A 17,217-nucleotide genomic window follows, 5' to 3' on the forward strand; every position below is an offset into this window, starting at 1 on the left:
CGAGTCGAACCCTGTTGCGTGAGAACGTTGACATTATTAATATGAATTCGGTATTCTGTAAGGGGATTTACCGCTTCATTCATCACAATTCGACACTTGATTCGACACTTGACTTCGTGCACATATTCTAAAATAAAGCTATAAGAAAAGAATATCGATAAAACAAACACAGCTCTAGATTGCCGCTCTTCGATTCGACACTCACTTCACTTCACTTGTGCGTACCGAATATTTACAGAATTCCAAACCAAGGTGAAGTGGGTTCGCTTTCGAAGTGAGCGCTGTCACTCAGGTGACGCTCGATATCGAAATGGATATTTACAGAATAGCCCTGCTGGACAGATATAATATCATAAATAACGGTTCGTTATTAAACAGGTTTGTTATTTTTGTTGGCGTCCTGTCGTGTTGGCGCATTGGCGCTTTGGCACGTTGGCGCATTGGCGTGTTGGCGTGTTGGCGTGTTGGCGTGTTGGCGTGTTGGCGTGTTGGCCTGTTGGCGTGTTGACGTGTTGGCCTGTTGGCGTGTTGACGTGTTGGCGTGTTGGCGTATTGACACGGTTGGCGTGTTGGCATGTTGGCGTATTGGCGTGTTGGCGTGTTGGCGTGTTGGCGTATTTGCGTGTTGGCGTGTTGGCGTATTGGCACATTGGCGTGTTGGCGTGTTGGCGTGTTGGCGCATTGGCGTGTTGGCGTGTTGGCGCATTGGCGTATTGGCATGTTGGCGTGTTGGAGTGTTGGCATGTTGGAGTGTTGACGTCTTGGCATGTTGGCGCATCGGCGTGTTGGCGTGTTGGCGTATTGGCACATTGGCGTGTTGGTGCGTTGGCGTGTTGGCGCATTGGCGTGTTGGCGTGTTGGCGTGTTGGCGTGTTGGCGTATTGGCGTGTTGGCATGTTGGCGTGTTGGACTGTTGGCGTGTTGGCGTGTTGGCCTGTTGGCGTGTTGGCGTATTGGCATGTTGGCATGTTGGCGTGTTGGACTGTTGGCGTGTTGGCGTTTTGGCCTGTTGGCGTGTTGGCGTGTTGGCGTGTTGGCGTGTTGGCGTGTTGGCGTGTTGGCGTGTTGGCGTATTGGCGTGTTGGCATGTTGGCGTGTTGGCACATTGGCGTGTTGGCGTGTTGGCGCATTGGCGTATTGGTGTGTTGGCGTATTGGCGTGTTGGCACATTGGCGTGTTGGCGTGTTGGCGTGTTGGCATGTTGGCGTATTGGTGTGTTGGCATGTTGGGATGTTGGACTGTTGTTGGCCTGTTGACGTGTTGGCGTGTTGGAGTTTTGGCATGTTGGCGTGTTGGCGTATTGGCGTGTTTAAGTTAAGCGGACAATAAAAAAAATGTCGATGTTTCCGATTTTAGTAATTTTCCAATATGCAATGAAACAAAACTAATGAATGAAAACTATTGCTAACGGGCGTTAGATGTAGCCCAGACGACGACCACTGACTACTGCGCTCAGTCAGGCGTTATACACATTATATAATTTATATGTAGAAAGCCGGTAGAGATAACTCTAGAAGAAGTCTCTTCCAGCTAACCTGCGGTAGTTGTTTTATTTATTTTTTATTTTATTACTGGACTTTCATTTGGACAAAATATCTGTGTTGTTACGGCAATAAAATATATAGCCGACCCCTATCTTCCCGTGGGTGTCGTAAGAGGCGACTAAGAGATAACATAGTTCCACTACCACCTTAGAACTTAAAAAGCCGACCGGTGGCGGGATAACCATCCAACTACTGGATTTGAAATACACAGGCTGAAGACGGACAGCAGCGTCTTCGGTGCGACAAAGCCAGCCCTGCGGTCACCAATCCGCCTGCCCATGCCCACCGTGGTGACTATGGCAAACACACATGAGGAGCTTGAACTTGCGGAGGCCTATGTCCAGCAGTGGACTGTATCAAGCTAAAGTGAAGATGATGATGATGATGATGATGATGATGAACACGGAATCGACTATCTGTTTAAGCGTTATATCAAGTCAGTCAGTCCACTGCTGGACAAAGGCCTCACTAAGTTCGCGAAAGACATCCCGGTTTTCCGCAATATAACAATATATTTATATATAATTACTAGCTGTGCCCGCGGCTTCGCCCGCATTTAAATCAGTGAGTCACAAAGTTTTCCCGGCAAACTTCCAGTGAAACTCTCATCAAAATCGGCTTAGCCGTTCCGTAAACTTTCCTCTTGACGCCCCTTCTCCATTGGTGAAACCGCATGAAAATCCGTTCAGTAGATTTTAAGGGAGTCGATCACATACACTTTTTGGGACTTTATTTTATAATACACTAACTGTTGCCCGCGACTACGTCCGCGCGGTTATGAAGTTATGCATTACTATCAAGATGTTTAACGCAAATTATTTTTTTATTTCAGTCACTTGAAATGCTTATCACATTGAGTAACTTTTTAAAAGGCACAATTAAGTATAATTTAATAGTTATTTTTATAAAACCTCAGTATAAATAACCAATCAGGCGAACTTATAGCTGCTGTATCTGTTTCATACAAACTATCAACCCCAATTAAACCCCCTTAATGGTGGAATATCGCAAAATCCGTTCTTAGCGGACGTCTACTAACTATAATCTACCTCCCTGCCAAATTTCATCAACTAACAACCTGGATGGATGGACCATCCAGCGGTTTTTGAGTTCTCGTGATGAGTGAGTCAGTGACCTTTCTCTTATATATATAGATTACGATTAATTGTAGTAAAGCACAATTAACAATTAATTAATTGTTAATGGTTACTACCACAGTTAACAATTAAATAATTGTTAATTGTAATTTTCCACAATTACAATTGATCAATTGTTAATTGTTGTGGTTACATTTACCAATTAATAAATTGTTAATCTTTAATTGTCGTTGCAATTAAAATTTGCCCAACACTGTTTCGAACACACTCCTCTCACTTTTTGAAGATCACAGCTAAATAATACTCATCATCATCATCATTACATCCTATACAGTCCACTGCTGGACATAGGCCTCCACAAGTTTACGCCAAAAATAACGTGAACTCATGTGTTTTGCCCATAGTCACCACGCTGGGCAGGCGGGTTGGTGACCGCAGAACTGGCTTTGTCGCACCGAAGACGCTGCTGCCCGTCTTCGGCCTGTGTATTTCAAAGCCAGCAGTTGGATGGTTATCCCGCCAGCGGTCGGCTTCTTAAGTTCCAAGGTGGTTGTGGAACCTTGATATCCCTTAGTCGCCTCTTACGACACCCACGGGAAGAGAGGGGGTGGCTAAATTCTTTAGTGCCGTAGCCACACAGCACCAAATAATACTGCTCTCAATTATATTCCGTTTTTTGGAAGAGTCTTATTTGGTAAACAAATCCCTGTCAATCGTAATTCACGTTTTTTCCGCATTTATCACTCACTTTCACAACACATTAGCTTACGGACATTTGTAAAACTCCATTTACTATTTATTTCACTAAAAACAAATATCAATTTATCATTTTAAACACATAAAAATTATTAAAATACGGATTTCGAGCGTACAGATAATTAATATTTTCGAAAATGACATTTTAATATCTTTTTTTATGACGCAAATAGGGATGTGGTCATAATATTTTTAGAGGTGAATGAGTATAAGAGAATGAACGGCATGAGCGATAAAATGGGCCGTGTTTTTTACTTATATTTTAAATTTTCACGAATCATAATTTGTTAGTAAGTTATAAAACAATGTTACCGTAAAGCGATTTGTTATTATGTTTTAGATATTGTTTTTTTTTTTTATTTATTTATGTTGAGCGTAAAATATGCTGACAAAATATTATAAATGTCAATATTTTATAGTAGTATTTATTGTAAAGGTTTTATTTTATATTATGAATACTTCTGAATATCAATTTCACTCTGAACATTTTTAACGCTTTCCTATAGGTATAATGTAAAAGTATAGCACATAGCATTGCCATACAAGTTTATTGTAGTTCACAGGAAAATTAGGTGGGACTTTAGTATGAGACTTTGAATTACCCAATGAGAGCTACGTGAGCAAAAGTGTTATCAATCCTTTTGTTTACATGTTATAGAGAGTGTGCCGCCGGCGCAGGGCTTTATATTTATAGTGAATACAAATAATGTGACAATAATACTAATAGGGTCGACTTTTTTTCATAAACGAAATATAAATTTGTTGTTTTTATGCTCGATGATGCTCGATATATATCGTTATTCTGTACCTCTACTAATTCTAAGAAAAAATATTCAATATATTATTAGGTTTTGAAACAATTTAAGCAATATGTTAGCGTTAAATATTTGAAAATAAAATGAATTTTACTTCCGTCTATGGCTTATTAATATTGTTCATTCATTTGCTCTTTATGTCAACTTACTATACTTACAATATTACTCTATTGTCTGTGGTCGGAAGTACGCCATATTTGTTTACTATTTAAGACTCTTCCAAAAAATCTATAATATATATAAACGCGAAAGGTCATTCATCACGAAATCTCCGAAACTATAACACCTACAAACTTGAAATTTGGCAAGTAGGCTCCTTATAGGACGTAGACATCCGCTAAGAACGGATTTTACGAAACTCAACCCCTAAGAGGGTAAAATGGGGGTTGGAAGTTTGTATGAGAGTCCCACGTTTTTGACGTAAGAGACTTGAAATTTAAAATGTAAGCTCTATAGATAGATGGTGAAAAGGTGTCCAAATAATGTATCTTTAGAAAACAACTCCCTTTTGGGGTTAAAACGGGGGATGATAGGTTGACTCACTCATCACGAAATCTCTGAAACTATAACAGGTACAAACTTGAAATTAAGCAGATAGGTTCCTTATAGGGCGTAAACATCCGCTGAGAACGGATATTACGAAACTCGATCCATAAGGGGATAAAACGGGGGTTGGAAGTTTATATGAAAGTCATATGTTATTAAGGTAAGAGACTTGAAATTTAAAATGTATGCTCTATAGATGGCGAGGAAGTGTCCAAATAATACATCGTAATCTATATATATAAAAGAGAAAGGTCACTGATTGACATCACGAGAACTCAAAAACCGTTGGATCCATCCAAGATGGACAAAGATGAAATTTGGCAGGGAGGTAGATTATAGTTAGTAGACGTCCGCTAAGAACGGATTTTGCGATATTCCATCGCTAAGGGGGTTTAATTGGGGTTGATAGTTTGTATGAAACATATACAGTAGCAACAAGTTCGCCTGATAGGTTATTCATACTGCAGCCTGAAAATAAAACTAAAAATGTGGTGTATAGAGAGGTTTTATAAAAATAACTATTAAATTATACTAAATTGTGCCTTTGAAAAAGTTACTCAGAGTGATAAGCATTTCAAGTGACTGAAATAAAAAAATAATTTGCATTAAGCATCTTAATAGTAATGCATATCTTCATAACCACGCGGACGTAGTCGCGGGCAACAGTTAGTGTATTATAAAACAAAGTTCCCAAAAGCGTATGTGACCGATTCCCTCAAAATCTACTTAACGGATTTTCATGTGGTTTCACAAATGGAGAGAGGGCTTCAAGAGGAAGGTTTACGGAACGGCAAAGCCGATTTTGATGAGAGTTTCACTGGAAGTTTGCCGGGAAAACTTTGTGACAAACTGATTTCAACGCGGGCGAAGCCGCGGGCACAGCTAGTAGAATATATAATATATGCATAATATAGTAGAGGAATACTGGCGGGCGGCTCGCGAGTATAAAATAAAATGCTCTGAGTTGGCAAATTTATTATCTTTCTGACTCATGAGGTTAATTTAAGTTATGGATTTCTTTTTGTAAAAAGTTTTTAACAAATTCAATTTTACTTGTTTACAATGGGTGCGTTCACGTGTAGTGGCATTTACGGACACGTTTCGACAGACACTAACTTTTCTTTTACCAGGATGAGAAACAAGTGTTCCGGGATTTGTTGTTGTTCCAGGACGTTCCATTGCCATTCCACTGTCAGCCCTATCGCTGTCCCTCCCCAGGAACTCTGGCTACCTCACTCACTAGAGTAAGACACGGCTACTTGACAGCAGTGCTATTTATCTGTGATCTTAAGTAAGGTTAAGGTACTTCCCCAGTCCGGTTACTAAAAATATTTCGCAAAATAACTTCTTCTGTGTCCGTGTGTTTCTTTGTGGTTTTTTATGTATCACAACATTAAAAAAAACACAAAAACACGGTCCTCCATACATCTACTCTCTATAACCATGACCTAACTGTCCCCGACAGCTCTGATTACATTGCACGTCACACAATCACAATTCTACTTGAGAACAGTCCTGCTTCGCTCGAAGCTGATGGTACCGCTGACAATGGTAATGATGGTTGATAGTGAGCGGTTACCATTGCCTATGAAAACTTACAACACCTGGTTGATGACAAACGTGTTGCCGACCCCAATTCCACTGTCATACAGTACGTCCTCTGAAACTATGGCTTCCTTCATCAACACCAGTGGTCTCGAAGGTGTGAGTCCCCAAAATTGGTATATTATAAAAATACAATATTCAATGTAATTCGTTTATTTGTACAAAATAAACTAACTAGCCGTCTAATTTACACCAAATAATTTCAAATCTTTTTTGGTTGCTCTTTTTTTTATATTCCATAAAATATTTGGTTAATAGTGAAATTTCCAAATGTTAGGGACGTTCGAGAATACCCTTATTTGAGATTTGACGTGACTATCTTACTTATATATATATATATATATATACTTGCAAGCACTATTTACTCACCTATAAACAGCGCCAGTGCTGTCGCCACCTGGTGCGCGTGCGCGGGCTCCAAGGGCCTGTGCGCGTGCGCGTTCCACAGCGCGCGCGTCAGTAGCGCCGCGGCCGGCACGTCGCGAGCACGTGCCGCGGAGCTCAGAGCGCGCGCCGCCTCCACCGCGCCGCCCGCGCCGCCCGCCCCGCAAACGTTCACCAGCAGCCCCGCCGCCGCGCACCGGACGCTCGAGTCCACTGCGAAATATTTATGTAAGGGAATTATTTAAACTAAATGAAGGATTGGAACTTCATGTTTTACCTACTTTTTCGGAAAGTGTGACCAAATTTAAAATTGATTGCCATCAAAAATTTAAAAAATATTTCGACCAAAGAAGTAAAGAAAAGGGTATATGGTACAAAGTTATTCAAAATCAGCCCCCTCGTTTACCTTGGTTTATAAAAGCAAAGATTGGTAGGAAGTACGTCACTACAGCATTCAAATTACGTTCAGGCCATTTTCCATCCAAAAAGTTTGCCTTTTTAATGAAAAAAGCTGAATCCCCTTATTGTGACACATGCGGCCTGCTAGACGATGTACACCACATATTAAGTGAATGTTATAAATACGAAACGGAGAGAGAATCATTGATGAAACGATTTAGTATAAATAAATTTGATATGGGTACTTTTTTTTCTGTGTTAACAGAACCTTTGTCTGATGTAGCAAATTTGTTAGTTAATATGATTTTACATCATCAATGATTCTTTCTCCATTTCTTAGACATAGTGAGAATTAGGGTATGATGGGGCTGGCATGTCTGTGTAGACAAAAGTCCCTAAAAAAAATAAAGAAATAAAAAAAAATTATTTAAACAATTTCCAAAGCGATGTGGCTTCGAGCTAAGCGCGGCAGTACCGTGTCGCTGGAAGGGCGCCAGGGCCGCGAGCGCGCCCTCCAGCACGAGCAGCTGCGCGGCGCGCGCGCTGCGCGACACGTTCCCGAGCACGCGCACCGCCTCGCACGCCGCCGCGCCGCCGCGCCGCACCCAGCGGCACAGCGCTGCAATGTTAGCGGCATAGCGCTGCAATGTTAGCGGCACAGCGCTGCAATGTTAGCGGCATAGCGCTGCAATGTTAGCGGCATAGCGCTGCAATGTTAATACACAACTGGGTCGGCTAACAAGCGCACGGCCCGCCCGGTGGTGAGCGGTCACCGTAGTTTATATCAGCCTGCAACACTAGAAGCAAGCGCGTTGTCGACCCCACCCTGGACCCTCTCCAGGAACTTTGCTCATCTTAATAACCACAAGAACACAGAATCAAATTCGAGAAGCGAGGTGGATTAAGCTCCGACCCTTTTTCTACATGGAGAAAGAGACCCGCACCCAGCAGTAGAATGTTAAGAGCTGAATCAATCAATCAGTCAATACAAATATCTGGTACTATCTGGAGCCACGGACGGTACAGTGACTCGTGCGCAAATTACTTTGTCAGATTTAAGTACTTTTGAAGTAGGGCACAAGAAGATGTATCCTGCTCAAAAACCTGAGCAGCCCAAATGGGGAAGTACCTGAGTATTAGCTGAGGCACAGCAGGAAATTTCCTGCTCAAATTTGAAGCAGCCTGACTGGGGTAGTAACTCGACCTTACAGAAGAGTTATGGGCCATGTTATTACAGCTAAATAACACTACTCTAAAGCAGTCTTGTGATTCTGTTGGTGAGTAAGGTGGCCAGAGATCCTGGGGGAATTTGGGGTAGAGTCGGCAACGCGCTTACAATGCTTTTGGTGCTGCAGACGTCTATAAGCTACGGTAATCGCTTACCATCAGGTGAGCCGTGCGCTTTTATAAAAAAGAACTTCAACCTTACAGAAGGTTGGGTACATCCCATCTAAATATTACTATTCTCAAGTAGCGTCGTATTCATATGGTAAGTAAAATAGCCAGAACTCTTAGGGATGCGGTATGTTGACAGCGGTTTTAAGGTCGAATACACGTGCGACTATTTAGTGTGTATAAATAAAATGTGCAGTCCTTGTGGGTCTCCTCGCCGTGCCTCGGAGAGCACGTTAAGCCGTCGGTCCCGATTGTTATCATGTACACTTGACAGTGATCGTTACTCATAGTAATAATAATAATAATAATATCTTTATTCATGAAATCTGTTTACAATATAAGTTACACTGAGTCTTCCCAATAAGTTATCGTAGATACTTGTTGTGGGAATGACTCGCAACTTCCCAAGTCTTTAACTAAGATTTCATACAAACGGCAACAATATGACACGATTTTATAAAAAACAGATTTTTGTTAGTAATTAAACTGCGCTTTATAGTAAGGAATACATCTACCAATCCGCATTGTAACAGCATGGTGGATTAAGCTCTGATCCTTCACCTACATAGGGAAAGAGGCCTATGCCCAGCAGTGGGAAATTACAGGCTGAAGCGTGATAAAATAATACTAGAGTTAACGGTTTAACTTACTCTTGCACATAAACTCTAAAGTGTTACTTAGAGGGTAGTCAGCAGAAGGTTCGAGGTAGAAGGTGACATTGTTCAAAGTGGCCAACGCCGCCATAGCTAGTTCTTCTCGTCTGCCCAACCAGGCATTACGTTCCTTCTCTGGTAAATCATTTATCTTAAAAATTAAAATAAGAATCGAATATTATAACAACCATTCTGACACAATAGTGCAAATAATTGCCTTGACGTTGGCGGTTGCAGTGTGCTGTGTGGCTACGGCACTAAAGAATTTAGCCACCCCCTCTCTTCCCGTGGGTGTCGTAAGAGGCGACTAAGGGATAACAAGGTTCCACAACCATCTTGGAACTTAAGAAGCCGACCGATGGCGGGATAACCATCCAACTGCTGGCTTTGAAACACACAGGCCGAAGACGGGCAGCAGCGTCTTCGGTGCGACAGAGCCAGTACTGCGGTCACCAACCCGCCTGCCCAGCGTGGTGACTATGGGCAAAACACAAGAGTTCACGTTATTTTTGGCGTAAACTTGTGGAGGCCTATGTCCTTGATATATACTTGACTTATTTTGACTTTGACTTGATAGCAAAAACTTTCCATAATCAACTGCGAAAATAACTTATACATTCAAAATGCATCATCAGAACCTGAGTCAACGAAGAAAATATATAAATCATGCTGGTACCTTATTATCAGGCGGTTTTTCAGCTAGGTCCAGACAAGATAAAAGAGCGCGAACTGTTCTTTCAGCGTGGTTCGCTGCTAAACCTCTTCCAGCAAGCTCCGCCAGACACAGGTTCGCTATAACTCGGACTGTCTAAAAAAACGAGTGTGCTTTAGACCGCGCGACTGAAGTAAAACTTACGAAACGTAACTCTTCCTCTTTGTTTAACCGACTTCCAAAAAAGGAGGAAGTTCTCAATTCGACTGTATTTTTTTTTATGTATGTTACATCAGAACTTTTGACCGGATAGACCGATTTCGACAAATTTTGTTTTAATCGAAAGGTGGTGTGTGTCAATTGGTCCCATTTAAATTTATTTGAGATCTAACAACTACTTTTCGAGTTATATCTAATAATGCGTTTTTACTTGACGCTTTTTTCGTCGACCTACGTTTTATTATACCGCATAACTTTTTACTGGATGTACCGATTTTGATAATCTGATGATGGAATCCCAGAGAAATCGAGGGAAACTCTCGAAAATTCACAATAACTTTTTACTAGGTGTACCGATTTTGATAATTTTTAATTTAATCGAAAGCTGATGTTTATCATGTGGTCACATATAAATTTTATCGAGATCTGATAACTACTTTTTGAGTAATCTTTGATAACGCGTAGTTACTTGACTATTTTTTCGTCGATCTACGTTGTATTACTCTTCGATGTAATTGAAGTCGGTTTTTTTTTTCGTTTGTGAGCAAACACAATTATTCTATCTTCACTAACTTATATCTCACTCTCAACTTCCGTTCGCCTCCCCCGATCACACTTTTCATAACGTTCTCGTCACGCATTGAACAGCTTACTCCAGCGTATATAAATAAATTTTACTTTAATAAATAAATGAATTAATATACATCACACTCAACGACCCTAGTACGTTTTCTCCCGTGTCGGGAAACGGGAACGCACACGAGCACAAACGCCCAGACCTCGACAGACATCTTAATTTTCTCAAATTTCTGTCATAAGAGGAGATTGAAACCGCGACAGCAATCGCAACAACCAGTGCTGTGACCGCTGCACCAACGCCAATTATTTAGAGGCATCTAGCTACTCACAGTAATAGAACGATCCGTTTTGTTCACGAACCGTTCAAAGTCGAACACAAAATACAACTTAAGCTCGATATATGTACCGATGTACATGAGCTTCAGCTGTATGTAATCTTCGACATTGAACGGTTCGGGAGCAAAACTAATCATCTTAACCGACTCCAAAGCGGAGGTGGTTCTCAATTCGTCTGTATCGTTTTTTGGTTTTGGATGTTTGCTACGTCATAACTTTTTACTGTGTGCCGAGTTTTATAAATTTTTTTAATCAAAAGCTGGTATGGTGTGGTACCATTTGAGCAAAAGCCGATTCCATACTTTTTGAGTTATCGTTAATAACGCGTATTTCGTGAATTATTTTTTTCGACAACATACGTTGTATAACTTGTCGATATAAATTTTAGCCAATTTTTAAAATAGCCCACAAAGCCTTTCTAGGTAAATGAGTTATGTACTTAACACAAAAATATTTTATTTTATCAAACCAATAGTTCCTGGGATTTGTGCGTAAAACAAACTTATAAGCTTTTCAGCTTTACAATATTAGTATTTTTTACACAGCTAGGAACAAGTGTCGAGCTCACCTGATGGTAAGCGATTACCGTAGCTTATAGACGCCTGCAACACCAGAAGCATCGCAAAGGCGTTGCTGACCCTACCCCTAATCACACGCAGGAGCTCTGGTCACCTTACTCACCACAGGAACACAACACTGCTTACAAGCAGTATTATTTGGCTGTAATATTCTGTAAGGCCGAGGTAATTCCCCAGTCGGACGAGTGTCGAGTTGGGATCTGGTATGAAACTGTAATCGTGTAATATCATAATCGACCTCATACTATTGTAGTTACGTCGAATTATAAATACTCACTTTGATAAGGACATCCTCGTTTGAACCATCAGAACCACCGAGATCGGAACCTGTGGCCAATTTAATAATAACCAATACAATTTACAAATATAAAAATATAATCACAATAATAAATAAATTATAAATAATTATCATTTAAAATTAATAAAAAAAAAAATAACTAAGCTAGCTAAGGTGATATTAAGTCCATTTTTTTATTTGAGTATTATTTATAAAAATCTGTACTCTTAGGGTCTGTTCCACCAGTAGTGGATAACGCTATTTGACGAATGACAGTATCAGATAGTAAAAAGTTTTTGATTTTTTTTTTTTTTTTTATCATCGAATTCTACTTTATTTGAGGTATTTCTATTCGCATATATTAATCTTAAATCTGTTTATTAAATGATTTATTAATGATATATTTAAATAAATAAAAATAAATAAATAGATATAGGACGGTCTTTTTTCTCTTATTACTGTGTATTTCCGTACTTTGGTGTACAGTAAATACTATTCATCATCATCATCATTTCAGCCTAATGCAGGCAGACCAGGTCAAAAACTCATCTACCATTAAGTTTTACACGGCCGTAAGAGACGCCGTGGACAGAGACCGGTGGAGGCAAATCATCCGCTCCAGATGCAACCCTGATGCTGACCACGATCCTCAGACATGAGGGGCCGACAAGAGAGAGAGAGAGAGAGCAGTCCACCGCTGGACATAGGCCTACAAAAATGGCGTGAACTCATGTGTTTTGCCCATAGTCACCACGCTGGGCAGGCGGGTTGGTGACCGCAGGGCTGGCTTTGTCGCACCGAAGACGCTGCTGCCCGTCTTCGGCCTGTGTATTTCAAAGCCAGCAGTTGGATGGTTATTCCGCCATCGGTCGGCATTATAAATTCCAGGGAGGTAGCGTACTGTGCCATCCCTTATTCGCCTCTTCCGACACCCACGGGAAGAGAGGGGGTGGCTATATTCTTTAATGCCGTAGCCACACAGATATAATCTGTATAGATTTTCTTTACGGTAATATCTTGTGTAACATACCTACTAAATGCAAATCTGGATCAGAGTCAGAATCCCTAATCTCGTTCTCATTTCTTCGCGCATACGACTCTAGTATGGTGAGGAGCACGTCCACTCCACCTTCCTCGTTGTAGATCTGGTGAAAAGGATAAAACGGCTATATAAAAAAATATAGATAAATCTTATTACTCGGTGCAGGATTACATAGTCGATAAAGATGTGTGGACTTAGTGACGCTGTATTTCATGCAACATGTTTCTAATTTTGTACTAAAACACAGTTTATATATTATTTTTCAAAAGAGTAACTTAAGTGTCTTACCGATTCTTCTCTGCAGAACCTACATTCCGAATCAGTGGTAGCTTTACTTCTACAAATATAATAATTATTATTATAATAATTTATTTTTAAAGTTTTAATTTGTAAAATGACGATTCGAAAATGTTTTTGGAGCCTATTTGAATAAAGCTGTTTTTGATTTTGCTAACGGTCGTTATTAGATTACTTGCCTTTCACAAACAACGTCACATGAAATTTACGATTTTGTGACGGCCCCTTGTCACACAATGTCACACTTCATCAACCCACTACGCCACCGTAACGTGTGACGATTAAATTAATAGATAGCTCGTTTATTTAACAGTAATAACCTTAGGGGTCGTATTAATCACACGAGACTAGAAAAGGGGGGAGGAGTTTGGAAAATACACGAAATATATCAAGAATAGGGGAAACTATAACGAGATTCGACACCAGCAATTTATACTAAGCTAACTCATAAAAGTGAACTTTACAATAGAGACTTATAAAAGGGAAAAACGTGATACCTTTTATATTAATTAGGAAACTTGTTTGAAATTTGATATCTTTAATAGTTAATTTATTCATTGCAATTTCACAATTTTTATTATTACAAAAAAAAATAACACATTTATTCAAGTTTCATTAAGAAAACCAACTTATCGAAAATTCGAGTTGGCGTAGTATAAATTGTTGGTGTCGAATTATCAAGTGTACTATTTTTCGTTGAAATGAATTAAAACACTCTGCAAAAGGCTACAATATAAAGGAATGTATCTGAATTTTTTTATCACAACTTCATCACGCTTTCTCGATTTAGCCTGTAACAGTCCTCCGTGTAGGAGAAGGATCATCACGATGTTTTGTTTTCCAAAATTTAATGTTTTATACGTTCAGTCACAGATAATATATATATACATATAAATACGTGAGTGTTTGTTTGTTTTTGTATGTGTGTGTGAGTCTGTGTGTGGATGTGCGTGTGTATGTGTATGCATGGGTGTAATTTAATGTATGCTTGTGCGTGTATATCTGTTGGCCAAATATAGTTTTTTATTTTTACAAGTTTTTCTATCGGATCGTAATCTAGAGTTTTAAACCAAGTCCATAATTTATGCCTGCATTTACGAGTACGAAAGTGTACGCCAGGCGCACGTGTCCACTCTACTGCACACACACACACTCAGCGACTCACGTTGATCCTCGCCTGCTCGTCCGCGGCCGCCATGTTCCCCAGCGTGTACGCCAGGCGCACGTGTCCACTCTACTGCACACACACACACTCAGCGACTCACGTTGATCCTCGCCTGCTCGTCCGCGGCCGCCATGTTCCCCAGCGTGTACGCCAGGCGCACGTGTCCACTCTACTGCACACACACACACTCAGCGACTCACGTTGATCCTCGCCTGCTCGTCCGCGGCCGCCATGTTCCCCAGCGTGTACGCCAGGCGCACGTGTCCACTCTACTGCACACACACACACTCAGCGACTCACGTTGATCCTCGCCTGCTCGTCCGCGGCCGCCATGTTCCCCAGCGTGTACGCCAGGCGCACGTGTCCACTCTACTGCACACACACACACTCAGCGACTCACGTTGATCCTCGCCTGCTCGTCCGCGGCCGCCATGTTCCCCAGCGTGTACGCCAGGCGCACGTGTCCACTCTACTGCACACACACACACACACTCAGCGACTCACGTTGATCCTCGCCTGCTCGTCCGCGGCCGCCATGTTCCCCAGCGTGTACGCCAGGCGCACGTGTCCACTCTACTGCACACACACACACTCAGCGACTCACGTTGATCCTCGCCTGCTCGTCCGCGGCCGCCATGTTCCCCAGCGTGTACGCCAGGCGCACGTGTCCACTCTACTGCACACACACACACTCAGCGACTCACGTTGATCCTCGCCTGCTCGTCCGCGGCCGCCATGTTCCCCAGCGTGTACGCCAGGCGCACGTGTCCACTCTACTGCACACACACACACTCAGCGACTCACGTTGATCCTCGCCTGCTCGTCCGCGGCCGCCATGTTCCCCAGCGTGTACGCCAGGCGCACGTGTCCACTCTACTGCACACACACACACACACTCAGCGACTCACGTTGATCCTCGCCTGCTCGTCCGCGGCCGCCATGTTCCCCAGCGTGTACGCCAGGCGCACGTGTCCACTCTACTGCACACACACACACTCAGCGACTCACGTTGATCCTCGCCTGCTCGTCCGCGGCCGCCATGTTCCCCAGCGTGTACGCCAGGCGCACGTGTCCACTCTACTGCACACACACACACTCAGCGACTCACGTTGATCCTCGCCTGCTCGTCCGCGGCCGCCATGTTCCCCAGCGTGTACGCCAGGCGCACGTGTCCACTCTACTGCACACACACACACTCAGCGACTCACGTTGATCCTCGCCTGCTCGTCCGCGGCCGCCATGTTCCCCAGCGTGTACGCCAGGCGCACGTGTCCACTCTACTGCACACACACACACTCAGCGACTCACGTTGATCCTCGCCTGCTCGTCCGCGGCCGCCATGTTCCCCAGCGTGTACGCCAGGCGCACGTGTCCACTCTACTGCACACACACACACTCAGCGACTCACGTTGATCCTCGCCTGCTCGTCCGCGGCCGCCATGTTCCCCAGCGTGTACGCCAGGCGCACGTGTCCACTCTACTGCACACACACACACTCAGCGACTCACGTTGATCCTCGCCTGCTCGTCCGCGGCCGCCATGTTCCCCAGCGTGTACGCCAGGCGCACGTGTCCACTCTACTGCACACACACACACTCAGCGACTCACGTTGATCCTCGCCTGCTCGTCCGCGGCCGCCATGTTCCCCAGCGTGTACGCCAGGCGCACGGACAGCGGCGCGCGGGCCGCGCACGCGGCGAGCGCGGTCAGGAGCGCGCGGGCACTCACCGGCGACGCGCACAACCACGTACAACACGCCTCCTCCACCGACAGTACACTGGGCCACAACAATGCCATGGTGAATGAGAATATAAGTATTTGATAAATTGAACTCTGAGAGAATATCCTAATAACCTAAGCTTCTACCCATCGGATACCGCTGTTGGTCAGATAGGTATCTAGCAATCTTTATCAGCTAACGGAAGGACGACTCCACACTAACCTGAGGCAGCGCGCCACGTTAGTGAGCACGTCCCGGTCGGTGTGCAGGGTGAGCGCGGCGAGCAACTCGCCGAGCGCGCCGCTCGCCGCGAACGCTCGCCCGCGCTCGGCGCTCTCCGCGCTCCGCCCACCGCTCTCTCCCCCACCCTCCCCGCCCCCCGCGAGGTTCCGAAGCGCACCCGTCACTTGGTATAACGCGTGAGTCGCCTGCTCCGAGACTTGCCGAGGTCTCTCCGCTTTCTACGGTTTTAAAATTTGCAACGAATCATAAACAAAGCAGGTTTTAAATCATATAATCGGTATATCAATGCTTTTAAAAACTAATCTGACAGATGCGGTAGCTGAATTTTGTGTAGTTTCCCTAGAGTATATTTTACCTTCTTCGAAAAACACATTAGGACTATTTTTCAAACAGTTTTTTTAAAACTGTGGGTACATGACCCACCACAGGAACAGAACACTGCTTTAAAGCAGTTTTATTTAGCTGGTTACTTATCCAGTCGGGCTGCTCTAGATTTTGATAATGATATATTTTACTATGCCCTATCATAATATAAATTATTTAATAATAAAAACAAATTGCGTTAGCAATACAACCAAATTCTTTATCTTTACAGCACCTACCGGTGTGAAAACTTGTTTTAAACAAAATTCCACTAGCCCATTGGCACAGTTGGCAGTGTTGATACATCTTGGTCCAAAAATTGTATTCCTGCTTATTATTTGAATATAAGTATCAGCCGGCTGTTGACCAAATATTAACATCCTTTGTGTGTTCTTTATTTACCCCTTTTTTTACGTGGGGAAAATCCATCATGGACACCCTCTGGCGCGGGAGTGCCACCGGGTTATGTCAGACTCCTACTGACTAAAAAACCACCACGTGTGAGCAGCCGTCCGCCTGGGTGTGGCGAGATGGAGTCGCGCTAGCATTCGC

The 17,217-nt window shown here is 43.0% G+C and overlaps 1 protein-coding gene across 1 annotated transcript in view; it reads right to left on the reverse strand.

The window, feature by feature from the left end:
- LOC123663623 (armadillo repeat-containing protein 2) overlaps positions 1-17,217 on the reverse strand; it is a 41,280-nt gene that overhangs the window by 7,188 nt on the left and 16,875 nt on the right. The window contains exons 9-16 of the mRNA XM_045598291.1: positions 16,282-16,520; positions 15,948-16,116; positions 12,866-12,980; positions 11,836-11,885; positions 9,871-10,002; positions 9,192-9,345; positions 7,622-7,765; positions 6,733-6,960 (exon numbers count right to left, since the gene is read on the reverse strand). Of these exons, the coding sequence (XP_045454247.1) occupies positions 6,733-6,960; positions 7,622-7,765; positions 9,192-9,345; positions 9,871-10,002; positions 11,836-11,885; positions 12,866-12,980; positions 15,948-16,116; positions 16,282-16,520 (1,231 nt within the window). The remainder of the gene's footprint in view (positions 1-6,732; positions 6,961-7,621; positions 7,766-9,191; positions 9,346-9,870; positions 10,003-11,835; positions 11,886-12,865; positions 12,981-15,947; positions 16,117-16,281; positions 16,521-17,217) is intronic.

The sequence above is a fragment of the Melitaea cinxia genome, chromosome 20 (genome assembly GCF_905220565.1).
Source record: "Melitaea cinxia chromosome 20, ilMelCinx1.1, whole genome shotgun sequence".
NCBI lineage: Eukaryota > Metazoa > Arthropoda > Insecta > Lepidoptera > Nymphalidae > Melitaea > Melitaea cinxia.